Source organism: Polyodon spathula, chromosome 3, assembly GCF_017654505.1.
Source record: "Polyodon spathula isolate WHYD16114869_AA chromosome 3, ASM1765450v1, whole genome shotgun sequence".
Classification (NCBI taxonomy): domain Eukaryota; kingdom Metazoa; phylum Chordata; class Actinopteri; order Acipenseriformes; family Polyodontidae; genus Polyodon; species Polyodon spathula.
The window spans coordinates 53,117,740-53,140,058 of NC_054536.1; the positions used below are offsets into that span (position 1 = coordinate 53,117,740).

The 22,319-nt window shown below is 37.0% G+C and overlaps 1 protein-coding gene across 2 annotated transcripts in view; it reads right to left on the bottom strand.

Moving 5' to 3' along the window:
* LOC121313173 (uncharacterized protein KIAA2012 homolog) overlaps window positions 1–5,152 on the bottom strand; it is a 177,078-nt gene extending 171,926 nt beyond the window's left edge. For both annotated transcript variants that reach the window (XM_041245465.1, XM_041245464.1), the window contains exon 1: window positions 5,037–5,152. In XM_041245465.1, coding sequence (XP_041101399.1) covers window positions 5,037–5,111 — 75 coding nt within the window. In that variant the 5' untranslated portion in view covers window positions 5,112–5,152. The remainder of the gene's footprint in view (window positions 1–5,036) is intronic.
* Window positions 5,153–22,319: the final 17,167 nt, after the last annotated feature.

Sequence of the window (22,319 nt, forward strand, 5' to 3'; positions counted from 1 at the left end):
TTTCAATCAGGCTCCTTCACACAGCAGCAGCCCTGAACAAACTGCCTGATTTCCTTAAATACCCTGTAAATATAATGAAACAATTAAACAAATACACGTTTTATGCAAGGAGGTATTAACCCCCTCCCTGCTGTGTTACTATATATATGTGTGTGTATTGTATATATATATATATATATATATATATATATATATATATATTATATATATATATATATATATAATTTTTTATTTTATTTAGTAGTTGCCAATTAGTTTTTTTGTTATTTTCTCAATAATAATTAAACTCAGCTCATCTCTACCACCCCTGCACTGACTTAGAACTACAGCATTGAAGGAAAACTGAGCCCCGAGCAGCTTACAGACAAGCCCTCAGGCGCCCTGCCAGACCATAGGGGTCGCTGGTGCGAGGTGAGCCGACCACACCCTGGCCGACCTAACCTCCCTCTCCCCGGGCGGTGCTCGGCCAATTGTGCGCTGCCCCCTGTGAGCTTCCGTTGAATCGCCTGGACTCAAACCGGCGATGTCCAGACTACGCGAGAGCTTTTACTAGATGCGCCACTCTGGAGCCCTGCATTGCATTGTTTTAACATTGATTTTGACATTAATTTATTTGACAATAATTTATAGGATTTATACTCAATGCCCTCAATTGCCTAAATATATAGGTTTCCATACACAAACTCTCAAGCTTACAATTATAAATGATCAAATATATTAAATATATATTCAACGTATATGGACTATCTCTAATCCCCCGAGAAGTCTGTATATCCAACATATACGGACGCCCTGAAGGGCCTTATTGCATTTAGAATCCAGGTCAAACTGTGGATTTGAAGAAAACAAAGCATAAATCATGCTAAATTATTATTATTATTATAATTAAATATCCTTACGCCAATAAAGTAGTCCCATTTATAACTTTGAACTACACATTAAATTAAACTGAGTAAATTAATTTAAGTTTTGAGATTGTGGAGATTGCCATTGAAAAGATACAACAGGGGGCGAAGTTGAGACGGCACAGAGTTATTTTTTCCCATGTCAACAGTAAACACAAACGACGTCTCGGAATTCAGTAATTTTTCAAGGTTTGTGTCTGAGAGGGTGGATAATTTGCAGAATTGCCTTTTTGTGTGTTTCTGTAGCGTTTACAAACTGTTAAAAATACATAATTGCAAGTGACATAGTCGGGATGAGTATAAAAACAGCACGTTTTTTTTTTTTTGTTTGTTTGTTTTTTGCTGTCTTCCAGTTCATTTAATTGTTCATCCAAATCAACATGGCTGCTTACTACTTTGTGATTTTTTGCAGTTAATTGGTCACTCAGTTTCATAGTTACAGCTGTACATCTGTAACTGTAAAAGCAAGATGACTCGCTTAATCACATTGCTTGTTTTACGTTCCATTGCCAGCCCTGGATTAGGATATATTATATATATATATATATATATATATATATATATATATATATATATATATATATATATATATATATATATTTCTATTGGTTTATATACATAGTGTTGACACAAATGCTTTGCCAGCTGTAAACTGTATAACGAATCACTGGCTTTACTGTAGGAGACATACAATATTCCCATACAGCTACTCTGCAGGCACTTTTTTGTAATGGATAACATCAGCTTCATGGAAAAAAGTGATTCTCTACAGCACCAAATTTTTCTATGACAGAGCCACGGATGTACTTTAATAGTTTTCTGTAAATCATCCATTTACTGTATGTATATGTTTGCCTGTGAAATGTTAAATGTTAAACTTGTTTTTAAAGTAAAAGTGATGCAAATCCCGATAAACTAATACTTACAGTACCGCAGAACATAGCACTTGTGCCAGACGCAGTTAAATTAAAAAGAGAGAGTAAACTCTATGCTCCAAATATATCATACAAAATGTGCGCAAAGCATAGTTTATGCCAGTACAAACATTAATAAACCTAGCTGACCCTCAAAGTGTTGCCACATAATTAAGTAATGCAATCAAGTAGAAAAACTGTTTTTGATGGCATAACCCAGGCTTTTGTGTTGATAAATGTTTGTGTCAAGCAACCAAATTATAGCCAGACAGCAAGCTCAGTTCTATAGTTATTAACCAAGCCCTTTTGCCTTTGCAATTCACTCTGTGCATTCATTCTAAAGTTTCAAAGGTAAACCCAAATATTTCAGCCAGTTCTTGCATCTACATTAGTTTTTATTTATTTATTGATTTTTATTTTGAAGTCTGATGAATGGAATTTTAAAGAGCTTGGAATATAATTAAATTTGGATTAACAATTTCCACATGCCATTTGTTATTCAGAGCTATTAAAAAATAAAAATAAAAATTCAATCATCCCTTGATGTTTTTGTGAATTTAAAGACCCTGAAGATTGAAGGACAATGGTTTTGGTAAGCACCATGTGAGTGTCTCCTCAATCCTGACCTGAACAATGTTGTTCATTCCTGTGCTGGTTTTGTGCAAGACTCATAGTTGTTTCTTGCTATTTTTACAACATTAACACACATGTTGAACTGCAAATGAGACTTTTAAATATTATTTATTTATTTAATTATTAAAGCAAGTATTCAATATTTTGCACAAATGAAAATCAATTTTAGTTTACAAGGATACTTTTTTTTATTGATCTAACTGTTTTATATCAAAACACTGTTGCTGTTGTTTTATATCAAAACACTGTTGCTGCAAAATTTCGTTCTGTTTGATATTTTATTTTTAAACACTGAAACTCAGAATCAATTATTGTAAGGTGACATTGGTTTTATGTTGGGAAATATTTTTAAGAAAAATAAAAAACTGAAATATCTTGCTTGCATAAGTATTCATCCCCTGTGCTGTGGAAGCTCCCAGTTTGCACCAGTGAAAGAAATTGCCCTAATGAGGACACAATTACCTTACCATTGGCCTCCACCTGTGAACCATTAAAGTTGCTGTCACGTTTTCTGGATAAAAACCCCACTGTTGAAGGATCATTGGTAAGGCTGTGAATCTGAAGGAAAATGAAGACCAAAGAGCATTCTACAGAAGTTAGAGATAAAGTAATACAAATGCATAGATTAGGGAAAGGGTACAAAATAATATCTGTGTTTGGATATCCCAGAGAGCACAGTTGGATCAATAATCAGGAAGTGGAAGCTGCATCACATGACCCAGGCACTGCCAAGAAAATGCTGTCCTTCAAAACTCAGAGCTCAAACAAGAAGGAGACTTGTGAGAGAAGCCACAGAGAGGCCAAAGATCACTTTGAAGGAGCTACAGAGTTCAGTGGCTGGGAGTGGAGTAATGGTGCACCAGTCAACCATATAAAGAGCTCTGCATAACACTGGCCTGTATGGGAGGGTGGCAAGAAAGAAGCCGTTACTCAAAAAGTACCACCTGAAAGCTCGTCTGGAGTTTGCCAGAAAGCATGAGAGTTATCCAGCTGCGATGTGGGAAAAGGTTTTGTGGTCAGATGAGACCAAGATAGAGCTTTTTGGCCAAAACTCAAAGCGCTATGTGTGGCGCAAACCTAACACTGCCCATGCCTCAAGACACACCATCCCTACAGTGAAGTATGGTGGCGGCAGCATCATGCTGTGGGGATGCTTCTCATCAGCAGGGACTGGGCATCTTGTTACAATTGAAGGAAGAATGGATGGAGCAAAATGCAGGAAAATACTGCAAGAGAATCTGCTTCAGTCTGCTAAAAAACTGAAGCTTGGGAGGAAATTCACCTTTCAGCAGCACAATGATCCCAAGCACAAGGCCAAAGCAACATTGGAGTGGCTCAAGAACAAAAACGTAAATGTCCTACAGTGGCCCAGTCAAAGTCTTGATCTCAATCCCATTGAGAATCTGTGGCACTATTTGAAAATTGCGGTCTACAAGCGTCATCCAACCAATCTGAACAACCTGGAGCAAATCTGCCAAGAATAATGGGCCAAAATCAATCCGACACTGTGTGCAAAGCTGGTACATACTTACTCTAAAAGACTTAAAGCTGTTACTGCAGCGAAAGGTGGCTCTACCAAATATTAATGTGTGGGGGTTGAATACTTATGCAAGCAAGATATTTCAGTTTTTTATTTTTCTTAAAAATATTTCCGAACATAAAACCAATGTCACCTTACAATAATTGCTTTTGAGTTTAAGTGTTTTAAAATACAATATCGAACAGAACAAAATTTCAATGTACCATTTGTAATTCAGTAATATGAGAGAATTAGTCAGGATAGTCAGCAACCAGCATACTCACATCCATTTTTTAAAATTTTCTTTTTCTTTCTTTTCTTTCTCTTTTGATTTATTTATTAATATTTATTTTATGTAATGTTTTTTTTTTTCCAAACTGCAATTCAGCTCTGAGTCTGTAGGGCACCATCCTGTTTCTGACATCAGCTGTGACAGGATGATGTCACTGGTCCACACAAAACCACACTGGTCAAAAAAGTAAAAGACACAAGGGCCAAAACAAAAGGTTTGGCAAAAACTCACGAAAATAAATAAACAGACACCACAGCACAGCACAGCATGGAACACGGAACACAGAACACAGACCTTCACCACAAACACCAACATTAATTCTCAACGCTAACTTTTCACCACCCATGATAACCTTATTTATACACCAGTGGCTAGAGCCTTAATGAATCATTTAAACATGTATTCAATTGATGGCTCCAGCCATATTCCAACATGTGTTTTTGCAGGGAGGATTTTAACTACCCAATATTCCACACACACACACACACACACACACACACACACACACACACACACACACACACACACACACACCTGTGCACTGGTAGCGCTTCCACCCTGCCACACTACCACAGTTCTGTCTACTCCACTGAGATTAGAAAACAGTAGGGATTACTTCACAGTAAATCCTAACGCCGACACTGTTTTTAAGAGCATGCAACCAACTGAACAACTGAAAAAACATACTCCGCAAAGTTTCAGAGAAAATTCCACATACCTGAATATGGAGCATGCAAAGTGTATAGTGTATACAGGGTATATATAGAAAGTACCTTGGATTCCAGAAACACCTCCAGCTTTTCTTGACCATTGTTAATTCCCCTGCTCAGCAATGGCAACTTGGACATCTTCTCGGTCCAACTTGGTAAGGAGCAGATTTTGTGATGTTTCCCAGTTTCTATAGTAGGAGTGTGGTGTGTGTGTTGATGCCAGTGTTGCTGAGCAGCACCCAGGTGTGACTCCATACACTAGACATGGTCAATGGTATCACATGGGCAGTGAAGTTTACATTGTAAAAAGTCAACATTAGACAGTTAAAAACAAAGAGGCTCCAAGAGGTAAATGAAACATTTGTGAACATGAAGTGCTATAAGAGCTAATGAAGTTTCTGAGACCATGTACATTACTAATAAATAAACAATAATAATAATAATAATAATAATAATAATAATTACACTCTTTCCCAATACATTTAGAGAATTGTCATCGTTTGCATAACTGATGACAATAAGTCCCCTCCCATTAGACTGCCTTGTCCAAAGAAACAACTGCACTGCTTTTATCCACTAGTGTGTTTCAGGAATCTCATTTAGTGCATAGCGAAAGAACATGCAAGATTTTTGTGTTACAAAAACTCAGACAGATTTTTTTTTCTTCTTTTTTCTCCCTGTTTGGCTCCTGAAGAAGGGAGTTTGCATTTACCGCTCTGTCGCATTGTTTTGGGAAAGCAGGTGTGAGACTTCACTCCCTGAGACAAACGTTTTTCTCTTTTCTCAGTTATTTCGCAAAGATTGTCTGTAAGTCAAAACATCAGTTTTCTTTTCTTTTCCCTTTCACTCTGTATTTTGACTGGCTTGTGATGTTTTTGTTACTTGCATTATATGCTGACATGGCACCCCTTGGTTTGTATTATAGCTCCTCTATTCTCCCCTTCACTTTGTCTGTGCCTCACTTCTGGCAATGAAGTTATGATCCGTGGCATCGCTTAATATTTTTGTTTAGGGGGGTGCCAGGGGGTACCATGCTGACGAGCCCTTCCTGAAGTGAAAGAAAGTGTCTTTTTAAAATGTATTCAAATACAATTCTCACTCATTTTCTTTCAGTATTCAATAATTCATGATAAGGATAGGCCTATTGGCAGTCATTTTTACGTGCACTATACTTTATGTATAAGGGCCCTTCACTAATTCAGGTATCAAAATAATGAGGCAACACTGTAGACTTCAAATATTCCTATTATTTTAAAACGGAAGACACAAGTGCAAGAATATATATCTTCCTGCAGGTCACAATATGTTAATTAGGCAATCAGTGAAAGACTGCTAGTCAATACAAAAATGAGTATTATTTAAATTTTATCTATCTATCTATATATATCTATCTATATATATATATATATATATATATATATATATATATATATATATATATATATATATATATATATATATATATATCTATATATATATATATATATATAGTTTGGTATAGCACTTTCAGACAGACTAAAGTCAACTATAAGAATTTTATTTATCTTCCAATTTGGCAATGAAGCTAAAAATTGGAAAATTCTTTATCCCCCTTGGATCTAGATGGATGATCAGTGAAGATAGTTTTCTCAGAGTCAATAGTCCAAAAAGGTTTTAAATTGAATTATCCTTGACACTGATTAAAACAAACATGAATGAGGAAATGTGACCATGAAATTTAGTAATGCAAACAGTATTTTTTCATTATCGGCCATTAGTATTGTAGATAAGAACCAGAAATGAGGGAAAAACAAATTGATGAACCATGCTAAGAGTCTGCTAGATATGAGTCAGGGTCACCAACTGAGTGGTAGGTTGTTTTTAACATCTTCCAGTTAAAATAGTAGGTTTAACTTGGGGAATTAGTCAATTCCAGAAATATTCTGGGGATTTGATTGCAGAACAAGACAAAATTAAAACTTATCACACCATAGCAGAGGATTGGACAGAAAAAAATGGATTTATTGATTTCGTGTGTTATGCCAATGCATTTAATTTAGAGGTTGTTCATGTACTTACATTAATTCCTGTACATGTACCGTAAAATACTGTTAATATTGGCAATTTAACATGACAATTAGGTTGCCATTTTTTTTAATGAAAAGTGTTGCTACACCCAGTATACTGGAAAGGTTAACAGTTAGTGATTGCTTTTGGTTGAGCCCTTGGCTTTTGGCTGCTTGTGCAGATAGAAGCTGTCCAGGCCACAGCTTGATAATATTTTTGGATTATGAAAAGGACTGGCTATCGAAGATTATAATGACAAAGATATTTACATTTTCTCTTTTATTTGCTCAGTACCATCAAGTATCTATCAGTTCATATGGTCAATTTTTGAGTTAAACTACAGTATTGACTCAAGTGCAGTGGTATTGGGTCACTGCCATCTGTGTGATGTCATCAGTGTAATGGAGTGTGTCTAAAGCAGCTTCGCCTACAAGTGCTATACTTAGTATGCTGCTTTAAAGAGACCTAAGCCACATGGAGGCACACATGAGTGTGCAGTGGATGTAAAAGCGTACTTGTAGAAAACAAAATGACAAGCCCTTCAATTTTGGTTTTGAACTTGGCTTTATAATTCTATAACTTCTGGAAATGATCACTGTCGGAAGCCAGGACTGTACTGAATGGAATTAACTGGGTAGGCTATCAAGATTTTTGAGAATGCCACTGGAGTTATACAGCATTCCGCATAAAAGAATGTGGTTGTAACATGTTTGGGGTACCTCTAGCCAAGACTCTATGCCAAAATAACTTCTTGGTTCTGTTTGGTTCTGTTTAGGTTCAGCTTTCATGTTGCAGGAAATAGAACTTTATTTGAAAATGCATCCTGATATGTAACCTAATGAAATTTAAATTGTAGTAGTGGAGTTGTTGCAGTATGTATATGTAGGCACAAATGACTGGTAGAGGTGCAGTATACCCTGCTCGGGCAGGGAGATTGTGACCGGCTGCAAATGAAGAAGCAGGGTGGGGGATCATGGGTACCAGCTTCGGTGGGATGGGTTTGAGGTACAGAAATTGGAGGAACTTTTTAGTGAGTTTCTTGTTTGGGGGTACCGCTACCAAATCTGCCTGTCTATAAGCAACATTTGACAGATCTTTTCTATAGCAACTTTAATAAAGTGACTGTACAGAGGAGCACAATGAAAAACAGGAAAAGGCAGAAAAGGAGTTCAAAACAGACACAGTTACCTCGTCTCCACTGGCACATCTGATCCGTGAGGGCACGGTACGGTATGGGTACTGGTGGTTCTCCACTGGGTATTTGTCGAGCCAAGGAAGAACCAAACCGTGAAACTCTGGCCTCTCAAAACACAAAATTCTACCAAATTTCTCATCCTTGAACTTTATTATATAATATATATATATATATATATATATATATATATATATATAATATATATATATATATATATATATATATATAAAAATGCGGAAAATAAAATGAGAAAGGACCCGGAGCCATGCTTGTGTTGTTGTATTTTTATTTCGGGAGAGACTCAGTATTGTTTAGCTGTGCAACCACACATTGCTGCGTAGTTGCCAGCATTATTATTTAGCAGTACCAAACCACATAAAAAGGAAAATAAACAGTTTGGACCGTGAACTTTGTTTGTGTGTTATTGTCTGAGCACTTCATCACCTCTTCACCTGCTCACTGCAACCACTTTGCCACAAACCCAAACTAAAAACTGTAGGGGAATAATTGCATAGAACCATTCCTGTACCTATTTGTTGCTACTCTGTACTACAATTATTCACTGAGTTATATGCTTTAAAGCATTTTGAGTTTATGATCTATTAAGTTTATAGAAATAAAGTAAATGTATTAAACTGCAGGTACGTATAGCTGAAAACCAAACTGTGCGTGGTGTGACAAAAGGAACATGGCTCCAGCTTATCGGTTGATCATGGTGAACCCACCTTTCCACCTAACCTTTATTGTACTACCTTGCAAATACATGTCCCCCTTTCGTTGTTACACCAACTGAGTTGGCTCTAGCTTATTGGTTGAAAGGGAAACCACCCTGTCTCTCTGTAAAGGTATAATAACTGTAACTGTTCTATATGGCAGAACACTGCTTGGGCTTCCTAACACTGATGTGTTGAGCTGTTCTCATCTGCGCAAACTAATAAAGCTTTATATCTCTGAATACCTGGTGCAGTTTGCTCTTTTAGTTGCGGACCTGAAAAGTTCCACGACAAAACAACTGTAGAAAAAACAACAGCTATCTTTAAATGGGATATCTTTGACAAATTACATTTTTAAAACCTTTTTTTCCCCTTCAACAGAATTAATTGAACTTTAGCAAGTCAATATAATCAGTAAAATATGTGGATTACAAAGAAATTCCTAAATATATTTACAAAATATTGCGATACAAGATACAGCTATACCGTTGGTCTATACATTTTTGAAGACCGTTTGTTTGTGCATCTTTTGTCAAACTGAGTTCATTAATAACAATAATTAATAACAACTGTCTTTTGTTGCTTGTGATGTCATTAGCACGGCTCAGCAATGTGGAAAAACAACCCAGACTCCCCTTAACCTCACCGTGAAGGCTCGGTATGGCCTTGCCATGGCTCGGCTGTACAGTAGAAAAGAGACATGAAGAGAATGCCCCTGAGTTCAAATTGAGTTTAATCAGGACTTTGTAGCAGTTTGTGCCCTAATGTGACACTCCCAATGAGTGATAACAGAGAATACATTATGGGTTATATAGAGCAGGGGATCCCAATCCTGGTTCTGGGGGACCCATGTGTTTGCTGGTTTTCATTCCAAATGAGTTCTCAATTATTTAATTGAACTATTCATTAGCTTAATTAGACCTTTTTAATTGTTTTCAGCTTTTTAAACAGTTGGAGATTTCAAATTAACAATACAATTTTATAAGTAACTTGAAATCGGCAACTTTTTAGGAGCTGACAACAATTAAAAGGTTTAATTAAGCAAATGAATAGTTCAATTAAGGGTTCAACTAAGTAACTGAGACCTCAGTTGGAATGAAAACCAGCAGACACTGGGGTCCCCCAGGACCAGGACTGGGAAACCCTGATATAGAGGATACCAGAAAGATAAGAAACAGCGCTGGAAGGAAAACCATTCATACCAGTGGTGTAGTGGTAAATAAAAATGTGTGTAAACCACTGTTTGGTGGAGTTGAACAGATAATCATGAACAGATGCATTGTTATTAGCCCTCAGCCAACCAGAGCCCCCTGTTGTAGATGGCATTTAAAAACGACACATAACCCGGCCACCCACCCAATATTTTTTTGTGGCATACCAGCAGCACCTTTTTCAAACCACTTTAACACTGCAGTGGAGAACCACACACTCAAATGAACATGCAGTCCAGTGGCCACACCCCCTGCTTGCGCCACAGCGCTGACTGAGAGCACTCAGGTGTCAGCAATACAACACAACACATGCTCACTGTTAAAATATTTTGTCTTTAACCCAGGATTTGCACATCACAGGATAATAATGATAGTAAACTCTGTATCCCTTATATGAGAAGTGGGTAAATGCTACCTTTCCCAAATTCAAAGTCAGTAAATGCTGTTTAACTGCATATACCCTTGACTACACACACCACTGATTCCCACCAATGGAAGAAATACCCATGATGCAGCATCAATACGTTTTCTGTTTATCTAACTCATATATCAGTGCTGAGCCTCCATTTAAACTGCTGATTGATTAGTATATGGGTTTTCATGTTTGAACGTGTCCTGTGATTTTGATTGTTTGGGTATTGAACAACAGTATTATTTTTTCTTTCTGAATGTAAAATAATGCAGTTGTGTTTGCTAAGGACTGCTGCTGACTACATTTTTTCAATTTCTATCTTTCTATTAACAAGGTTTTGGCCTCAAAGTAGTCTTCTAATTTAATAAATAAATACAACTGAAAACCGAAGAAAAAAATATAATAATTGCTGTGGTAATTCCAGGCACTAGTTGGCACTCTAATGTTTAGATTTTCCAATTGAAACAGGTGAAATTCAGCTGTGACGTGAGCTGGCCTTTGATATATGGAAAACAAATTTGCTTTGGACTGCTTGCATTTTTCTGAATAAAGTTCAGTGGAAGCAGAGCCTGTACTGTGTGTCACTGTTGCTGTGGACTTTGGATGACGAAAGGCAAATTTTAGTTTCTGTTTACTTTGAGCATAGTAATACAAATAAAATTAGGCCAGAAGATAAGGGAAGTTTGCTACAAAAACCTGGTTTGGAAAGATGATCAGGGACATTATTTTAAGCATAGAGTAACATTGCAGTATTGCTCACACTAAATAATTGTGACTGGGTCAGCACTAACATTGAACTTCATGGGAATGGTAGAACTTTAAGGAAAGTGAAGTTAACTATCAGACCCCCCAATCAGGATTCTTCATTGCAGGAAACTATTGTACCACACACTATTGCTTAATGTGTTTCTTATACCTAATAAATCTTACTGTCCTCTTCTTTCTTTCACTATATAGGCCAGGGGTTCCAAAAGTTTTGTTCAAGGAGGGCAGATTAACAGGTGGACATTTGGTCGTGGGCAGCATAATAAAATTCACCTATAATTAAAGACAAATATGTGCAATAAATATAACATACCTTTATATATAGTCCCAAGACTTTCGGCTGCCTTTTCTTTTTTGGTTTCTGAAATATGAATTTTTATCTATACTTTATTGGCTGGTTTCATAGACCCAAATTAGCATTAATCTTGGTTTACCTTGCCTAAATTAACATTGGGCAGCCTGGGACTAGAGCTAATCAGGGTCTGTGAAACCAGCCATTTTACACTGGACAAAATTATAAATGCAACATGCAACAATTTCAAAGATTTTACTGAGTTACAGTTCATATAAGGAAATCATTCAATTGAAATAAATTCATTAGGCCCTAATCTATGGATTTCACATGACTGGGAATACATATATGCATCTGTTGGTCACAGATACTTTAAAAAAAAAAAAAAAGGTAGGGGTGTGGATCAGAAAACCAGTCAGTATCTGGTGTGACCACCATTTGCTTCATGGAGTGCAACACATCTCCTTCGCATAGAGTTGATCAGGCTGTTGATTGTGGCATGTGGAATGTTGTTCCACTCCTCGAAGTTGCTGGATATTGGTGGAAACTGGAACACGCTGTCATACACGTCGATCCAGAGCATCCCAAACATGCTCAATGGGTGACATGTCTGGTAAGTATGCAGGCCATGGAAGAACTGGGATATTTTCAGCTTCCAGGAATTGTGTACAGATCTTTGCGACATGGGGCCGTGCATTATCATGCTGAAACATGAGGTGATGGCGGCGGATGAACGGCATGACAATGGGCCTCAGGATCTCGTCACGGTATCTCTGTGCATTCAAATTGACATCGATAAAATGCAATTGTGTTCATTGTGCGTAGCTTATGCCTGCCCATACCATAACCCCACCGCCACCATGGGGCACTCTGTTCACAACATTGACATCAGCAAACTGCTTGCCCACGCGACGCCATACACGCTGTCTGCCGTCTGCCCGGTACAGTTGAAACCGGGATTCATCCGTGAAGAGCACACTTCTCCAGCGTGTCAGAGGCCATTGAAGGTGAGCATTTTCCCACTGAAGTCGGTTACGACACAGAACTTCAGTCAGGTCAAGACCCTGGTGAGGACGACCAACATGCAGATGAGCTCTTCGGTTGTGCAAATCAGCTTCTTGATCTGCCACACTTGTCAGGTGGATGGATTATCTTGGCAATGGAGAAATGCTCACTGACAGGGATGTAAACAAATTTGCGCACAAAATTTGAGAGAAATAAACTTTTTGTGCGCATAGAACATTTCTGGGATCTTTTATTTCAGCTCATGAAACATTGGACCAACACTTTACATGTTGCATTTATATTTTTGTTCAGTGCGTGTGCATGTTTATGGGAACATCCTAAAATGCGTACTGTGGCTTAATGTGCATAAATGGAAAACAAATGCTTACAAACTTTGCCAATATCAGGCTTAACACTTCCCAATACTATCCCAAAATAAATCGTGGTTTTCATTAACATAACGTTAAGCCCTAAAAATAACCTGGTAATGTAAACTGCTCAATGTGAAAAGCGCTTAATGTGCAAAACAAAGTTCATTATGTTTACCGCGGTTTAGTGACATCTATTGGAATTCCTTATTTTTTAAAAAAAAAGCATTCAAATGTTTTCAAATTAAAGATAAAATGTAGGTTTTTTTCAGTCATCTGAATATATTACAAACCAATGCCAAAATAAATAACTCCAGAACATTGTGTATCACAATCAATAACTCCAGAACATTGTATATCACAATCAGTAACTCCAGAACATTGTATATCACAATCAGTAACTCCAGAACATTGTATATCACAATCAGTAACTCCAGAACATTGTATATCACAGTCAATAACTCCAGAACATTGTATATCACAATCAATAACTCCAGAACATTGTATATCACAATCAACATGACTCTCCTTGTTTTTATCAGAGCAGTTTAATTACAAAAGTATGATTTTTTTTAGGATGGTATTATGAAGTGTTAAGCTTGATATCTATAAAGTCTGTAAGCATTTATTTTGTATTTCAGCACATTAAGCCAAGTTAAATGCTTTTCACATTATGCACAGTTCACGTTATTAAGCAGGTTATTTTCAGGGCTTAATGTGATTTTTATAGTGTGTATGTTAATGAAACCCATGACTAATTGTTATAAGATTTCAATTAACTTACTTTCTGCTTGAGTGGGATTTGCAACTGACTTTTTTCAGTGATCATTTGGGACAGTAATCACCAAAACCCCAACCCCAGTAATCACAAATCCCCCAACCCCCACCCCCACCCACCCAGGCTGCATGTGTGTCTTGTTTTCATGTTCTTAAAACAAAATGTAAATAAAATTCATCATAAATATGGCCTGGAGAATTTCAGACTGACTTACTTGCAATTAAGTCTCTAGACACCAGATGTCCACATAACCAAAACACAGAGGGGGACAGAAAACCGAAAAACACCAAAGAAGATCTACCCAAAGCTACTGTATGATTAGACTTTAAAGTTGTGTTAGCAAACAGCCTACAGTTTAACCGCTGTAAATTTCACAAAGCATTGTCATCAATAATTGTTATGGTCTAATAAAATAAACAGCAATCAGTTACTACATGCAAATCAGAGCTCTTGATGTTATATTACATTACAAATCCATAAAAGAAGACAATAATGTCCACCTGATGGTGCTTAAATAACAAAAGTAAATTGTAAAACGGTCTTGTGACAGAACCCCTACATCCAGTATGCCGGAGATGCATCTTTCCTTTTTTTTTTTTTCCTCAGCATAATTGAAATTGTACAGTTTACTGTGAATTACATGAAATTTATTGATTGATAGTAAAAATGTATTGATTGATTGTAAAAAACTCCCTTCAAATATGTAATCAACACATTTACACAGGGATGCCAGTTTAAAGCCAGATTCTGGTGCCAGTCTGCGTGTGAATTGTTGTTTGCTAATAATCTGTGCTAATTGAGTGTTTAATTATTACTAATTCCACATCCTTGGTTAAGTCTAAACATACATCTTGTGGCTGAGATGAGAAACTTCTGAAGGCCTGAATATAACTTATTTTTTTAAACACATACACAAACATTTGAGGGTTAAGATTTCAGGAATGAAATGGAAATAAATGGATCACTGAAATACTTGTCGTAAAACACACGGTTAGAAAACAGATATGTAAATAATATAATTAGATTTTTTTGGGGTACAAAAATGACAACTGGTAATAAAATAAGTGAATAATTTATAATGCTCTCTTACAGGTGTTTGATGTGTTTAGCATATTCATGGGTGTTATTATCTTAACCTGTAATGGAATATAAATGAGCACATATGGCAGAGATGTAGTTCTGTTCCTTTTGAGAGCTCCCCATGGTGAATTTAAAAAAAAAAAAAAAAAAAAAAAAAAAACCAAAACTTTTAACTACAGCACCATAGGCGCGTTCTGGAGAACACAGATTTATACATGATTGCTCGTTCATTTGCATTCGGGAGAATATGAAGAAACACAAGGCGTACACATATTTTAATGAAAAGGACAAGTGAAAGATGCTGAAAACCCCTCAGGTTCTGATCCTTATGATTGACACCTAATTAGAAATAGAGGATTTTTCCCAAGAGATGTGTGCTAAGTTATCTTTGATTATGCAAGTGCAGTAATCATGACTCTTAATTATTATTAGTGCAAGTGAATCGGCTATACCACTCTGGGGAATGTATTCTGTTGTAGACACTTTCTCTTTGGAATCCTGATGCCATTTGCTATCCAATTTCATGTTTTAGTACTCAGCTGATGTTTTCTTTGACTGACAGTTGGAAAGCATGAAACATAGATTAGAAGGCAAAAAAAAAAAAAAAAACTGGGGAGAGCCAGCTCAGCACCCTGGGTATAGCCAGCTCAGCATTCTGGGGATAGCCAGCTCAGCACCCTGGGGATAGCCAGCTCAGCACCCTTGGGATAGCCAGCTCAGCACCCTGGAGAGCCAGCTCAGCATCCTGGGGAGAGCCAGCTCAGCACCCTGGAGGGCCAGCTCAGTACCCTTGAGATAGCCAGCTCAGCATCCTGGGGAGAACCAGCTCAGCGCCCTGGAGAGCCAGCTCAGCATCCTGGGGAGAGCCAGCTCAGCACCCTAGGGAAAGCCAGTTCAGCACCCTGGGGAGAGCCAGCTCAGAACCCTGGGGATAGTCAGCTCAACAGGGGAAAAAGTGGATTTGTGAAATTCCAAAGGCCTTCTGCTCAGTTTAGTAGCCATGGGTTTCATTTCACAAAAGAACTACCATCCACAGATTGCGGTGAGCGTTGGGAGGGCTACAGCACAGAGAAAGTAATCTGGCTCACAAAGAAAGGAGAAATAATTCTGGCAAATTAAGCTGAAAGTTTTTCAGGCCCCCGAGTCTCTGTGGTGGCTGCAACTGTGAATGATAAACAATGGAATTGTGTTTGTCTTCTGCCAAATGTGTTATATTAGTCAGGAGACATTCTTTTAAAATGAAGACTCTTTTAAAAGTATTACCATTTCATTGTTTGTTTTTTGTCTTCTTCATTTCTTACTTTTTTTTCAATTAAACCTTATATACTAAAAATACAATTAAACTGAGCTTGCAATCTGAATTTAAAACCAATATTTATAAAAAAATGTACATTTCATGTATTTCAACCATACAATTAGGATTGTTATATCCTGTGTGATAGCTGTTGGCCTTAAGCTAAAAACATTGTACTTCCATATTGTTTCACATAAACATGCACTTCAGACAATTTATGATTTAAATGTTTGATCAAGAGACATTTAATTTGCCTGGGAGGAGTTACCCGCCCACAAGGAAATATAGAAATCAACAGGAAAGACCATCTAGTTGGTGCTATTTCTATCAGTAGTGCAAAAAAACCCCCAAAAAACAAAATAAAAAGTGTGAAATATTTTTTTTTCATTTTGGCATGAGTGAAAAGCTATGTAACCATTAGTTGCTCTCTAATGCAGAATCTACATTAAAGAAAAAAATTAAGATAACTTGGTTGAAATGAAAGTAGATCCTAGCTTTCATTTATATTGTAGCCGTGGGTGCATGCAGACCGACTTTGTCTGTGGCTGTATTGCATTCTGGAACTGTTTCCGCTGTGCACTTGGACTATACCAGACTCTTACCTTGTGTGTCTGTGTGTGTTTTTGGTGGTGGTTGGCAAGGATGGGGTTAATTCACGTCCCTGCCAAAAACATGAGAATGTGGCTGCTCCTTAATAGAGTAATTGGTGCTAACTGGGAGCAGCCACATCCTATAAAAGGAGAGCCAAGGGCTCCATTGTGAGAGAGAATAGATCTATAGTGTTGCTGTGTTTGTATATTCTGTCTGTGGTCAGTGAAGGCAAATGCCCAGCCTGACATTGTGTTTTGTTAAACCTTTATTTTGGCCCTTCTGCCCTTTTGTTTGTGTTATTTTAGTTTAGTAAAGTGTGCTTTTGTGCTTATTGCAGTTTCCTTGCCTCTGAGTCTCTTTCCTGTTGCTACCATGCTACAGGGGGGATAAAAGAGGGTACATCAGGTGTGTGTGTGTGTGTGGATTCTAGAGTGGGGAATTGTGTGCTGTGAGCTGTGTTACTTGCAGTTAACCTGTTGCTGATAATAAACAGCCTGACGGCTATTGGACTGTGCTCTGTCAAGACTACGTTTGTTCCCCAATAGCAATTTCATCCAGTGTTACAATACATTTAAAATGGTCTAAAACTTGTTTTACATTAAAATGACACAGGCCCAGTGTGTGTGTGTGTGTGTGTGTGTGTATATGTGTATGTATATATATATATATATATATATATATATATATATATATATATATATATATATATATATATAGATAGATAGATAGATAGATAGATAGATAAATAGATAGATTTTTTTTTTCCTCTGCTGATTGGCTGTCTCAGTTTTAGGGCTGTATCACAGGCTCTAACCACACACTAATTGGTTTATCCAGTGCTCTTCTGAAAGGTTGGAGCTGGCTTTCCAGTCTACAGTAGATGAAATAGAGTTTATCTTGTTATTAGGGGTAAGGCAGGGCTTCACAACAGGAACAGAGCTCTTTTAGAATATCTCTGTATCTGGAGACTATAGTGCATAGGGGGGATGTGGGCACAGGTTTCTTTACATTGGATAGTTTGTTTGGAATATTACAGGTCCCAGTTCCACTACATTCTTAGGAGTTCCTGATCAAATGTTTCACTTCACTGAGGGAGTTGGGACAGCTTTTGATAGGCTAGTTTTATTTGTGATTTTCAATCCTGTTCTTTAAGTAAATTTTTTGTTTTGTTTTGTTTTTTTAAAGAAATTTCTATATTAGCAAACCTACACATATGTATTTTGTTAAAGAGTGTTAGAAACATACAATTCTTTATTACAAATCCACATTTAAAACAAATAAGAGCACACCCACCTGAAATACTTGAAACCAAAAGACAAACCTTTTGGTTTCACCAAATCTTTAGATTGTTTTACCATCATAGAACAATTCTTTAGGGCCATCCTTGTCACCCCATCACGCTTATGTTCTTCCCTTCAGACACTCAGTAACCCATCCTATAACACCAGAGCACATTCTAGGGTCATTGCTTTTATGGTAGCATATAATGAAGTTAGACAACATTTCTAACCACACTTCGTTTCACACAGTACCCAAAAGTATGTGCCCAACAATGGTTGTTTTTTAAAGTGATACTTCCATAGGTGTGTACCAGCATATATACGTTGGTTTTTAGAGTTTCCTGAACAAAGGTGGAGAGAGGAGTGACCCCCATCCTTGGGATTTATCAGGTGCACAGTCCATGATGAGTATGCCATGCAGTTAGTTTGTTATCTATTCTGTTGGCATTATTAGAGGGTTTACTGGATAGCGTTAATGTTGTTCAAACACATATATTACCCAGGCAACATGTTTATTGACAAGCGACTGCTATCTAATCAATTATTTAACAGTATACCCCCAGCAACACAACACAAAGCAAGCAGCGACCCATAACGAAAAGATCTGCAAGGCCCCAGCTAAGGTAATTTCTTTTTTTTTTTTTATTGGTGTACATACTGTAGCTCAGCAATTTCTTTCTAACATAGTCGTGATTGATTTGATATCTATTACTAGCATACCTTTTATAATTAATTAACCATGGAATGTAAACAAACAGATTTCAATTATGTTGTGGCTGGTTTTACCCAGAGTAAGTTAATAATAAATATGTATGCAATGTTTTTAAGTAATGTTCACAGATTGTTCTGGATTATTTGCTGATAAGTTCTAATATTATCTTTAATGTTGATTGTTGTTTTACTCAGTTACAACAACTTATCAGTCTTTCTTTCATAACTTTTAAACTTACTGCTAGCTTGACCTAAGTTATCGCTGTCTACCTGCTGTTTTGTTCCTGTCAATTCAGTAACAAAAAAACAAAAATTGGGAATGTGCTTATCTTTCTCCATTGTCAAGACATGTAGAGCTACTTCCTGGATCCATTTAATAAATTAATAAACTGTACAGTAAAGAGCAGCATACCCTGGCCTAGCAAAAAAATGAAAGGCAAAGATTGTCACCATTTAACCATTATTGATAAGTCTTGTCTGAGCAGTAGGGTCACATGAATTGCAATAAGATGTATTACCCCTGTCGACTTTCCTTCCTAACCCACAGGATTGCTGAGCCCAATTCCTTGCTCCCGGTGAACTACCAGACAATTCTTTGTGAATGTGATAGACAACACACGTTTGCAAGACTCTCCCTGTCCTCCATGCGGGAGTGCTTTCATCGTGAATGTGATTCGACACACGTTTGCATGACTCCCCCTGTGCTCCTAGCTTTTACTAGGTTAGCCACTGAGGACCTGTGGTGGGGTATCCTGCCCCTGTGCATATTTTGTGTTTTATGTTGTCTGTTATATGTATTATTGTAGTGGTGCACGGAGTGTGGGTTATGTAGCACAGTTGATGTTATGTATATTTGTATTTAGGCACTGGGATTGCACAATCACTTCAAGTGCAGATTAAAGTGGGTATTTGTATGGGGGCACAGGGAGTGGACAATTAGTTCATGTGCAGACTGTGCCGAGATTCAGTTGAATGATTGATTAGCAAGGATCCTAGTTTTCCGCAATCAAAAAATGAAATTATCCAATAAAAAAAAAGAAAAATCCATGTTATTCCACGAGTAAAATAAAAAGGGCTAAAAATTAGTTTTCCCTACTACATTATAAGACACACAGACAATACTATTGGGTAACAGTTAACACAGGAAGTGTTTATTGTTTTTCAAGTTACACTTGCTCTGTCTCTTTATGTTGTATTTTAGTTTATAACTTGAATTATTCTTGAGCTGTAACCTTGTATTACAGTGTAAGTCGCTTTGGATAAATGTGTCTGCTAAATAAATAAATTAAATAAAAATGGTTACACTTTCAAATTCTAATTAAGTTACAAGCTTACCAGCACCATTAATCAATAAAAAATATACATCTTTTTTTTTTTACTTCAAATATTACAAATACAGTTTGTTATTTTGTATATTTATATATATATATATATATATATATATATATATATATATATATATATATATATATATATATATATATATAGTTCAACTCCAGGTGAGTCTTCATCATCCCAGACGACTATTGTTAAAATAGAGCTGCAGCATTCCAGCTACAATTGATCTGACTTGGAAATGGCAGCACCTCCCTAATGTGCTTGCTCAAAAAATCTCAAACTGCCGGTTGATCCACTTTGTATAGAGGAATGTCGGCTTTTACAGACATTTTGACAAAATCTGAAACAGTTTCACACTGTTCTTTGGCTGTTGTCCAAACACAGTGGTCTGTTTCAGTGTTTTATCGATGGCCCTGCTGTTTCGGCCTCATCTTGTTTACATCTTCTTGCATTCAATTTACGTTTAGTGCTTCCGATGTGTTCTACAATAGTCTGCCTACGAGTGTAATTTACAGCCATCCTGCATGAAGTACAAAACATCACATTACCATTGACGTGAAATTCGTCCTTGCCAAACTCATTGACCTGACCTTTAGAGGTGATTTTTATTGTTTTCAGCATCTTTGAACCGTTCTGAAGTAAACTGAACTTGAATACCAGGAGCAGTTTTATTACACAGGTACGTTTACATAAATTTAAAGCAAAGTTGCCTGTATTAATGTTTATATATTACACATGTACTGATTTGGTTATTATCAAACAAACCAAAAAAAAGTCTTTTTTGCCCCTCCCCAAGTGTAAAACAAAAAAATCTTCGAAAACAGAAAATCTGCTTTATTCAGCAGCAAACTGATTCCTAGGGTCCCCATTGATTAACAGTTGAGTCTCGTTATAGTTGTGTAAAGTATTTCACACAGACAGGGTTGGGTGTACAGCAAGGCGGTATGGGGGAGAGAGGAGAGAAAACCACACAAAAGATAACAATTGCTACTCGTGCTAAAATATCTCAGCACGATGCTTGCATAGTGTTCGCTGTGTTTGTTTGTCTGTCTATTTTGGGCATTGTGCCTTTTGTTTTGAGTGTTTTGTTTTGTATTTAAATGTTTTATGTAATAAATCTGTGTTGCCAGCGTGTTTACTCACAGTACTGTGTCTCTGCACTTCCTGGTCTGACGTCACCCTCGAGCTGTCCTCTTCACAGGACCCCATTAATCTACCAGTCATATAGATAGAAACCAGAAGACTAGATCTCCCTAAAAAAATCAAGTTTCAAATAGTCCCAGAGATACAGAAGGAAGGTAAAATAAACATGTATCCACCTTCATCATTCTGAAACAAGCCAGTCGCTGAAAGGACACTACAGCACAGGATTGAAGATGGCAGCCATATTGATAGTTTTCTTTTCCTGGTACCATAATTGAGTTTGTACTTTGTAAGCCCAATTTTCTTAAAAGTGCATCCAGTAGTTGGGTCGAGGAAGTAACACCAATAAAATACCATGTGCAAAAAAAACCCCACTGATTCTGTATTAAAGTACTTTGAATGGGCATTCAACAGTCCTCCTGTTCCAATAGGAGCCTCCTGTAAAATCAAAACATTTACAACTGATATAGGTAAAGCAGCACAAACTTATCTTCTAACCAGACTGTCTTGGGCTATCCAAACCATTTCCTCCCTCTGCTCTTATGCCCATGCCTAACAAATTCAGCCTTGAATTAAAAAATGAAGAGACATTAAAATGGCTGCAAGTGCATTTCCTCTCAGGATTCAATTACTGTCTAGAACATTATTATTGAAAGCCAGAAATCCTAAAAACTCAAGTGTTTAGAGCTGTGTATGCTGTTCAACTGCTCAAGGGCATCAGGGGCTATATAGCACTATTTTTTCTAACTAGGTCATGAAAAAAACATTCTATTGTAGCCTAGTTTGTGCAGCAAACTACACTGCCTATAGGAAAACACACACACACACACACACACACACACACACACACACACACCCATATACATATTTCCTGTAAAAGGTCAGAATATATTACCATAGAATAATGTCTCGAGTTGGTTTTGAACCATAATGCATGAGTTCATTGCTAGCACATAGCCAATGATTAATGTCATTAATGATTTTCTTGTTATGTATTTTTTAAAAATGTTCTTGCTCATTTAAAAACATTGTTTAATTTTTTTCCTGTAATAATGTTAACCTAGTATTTTGTCAGTAATCCCCCTAAATTGTATTAAATAAGTAAACTATTTGGAAATATGGCC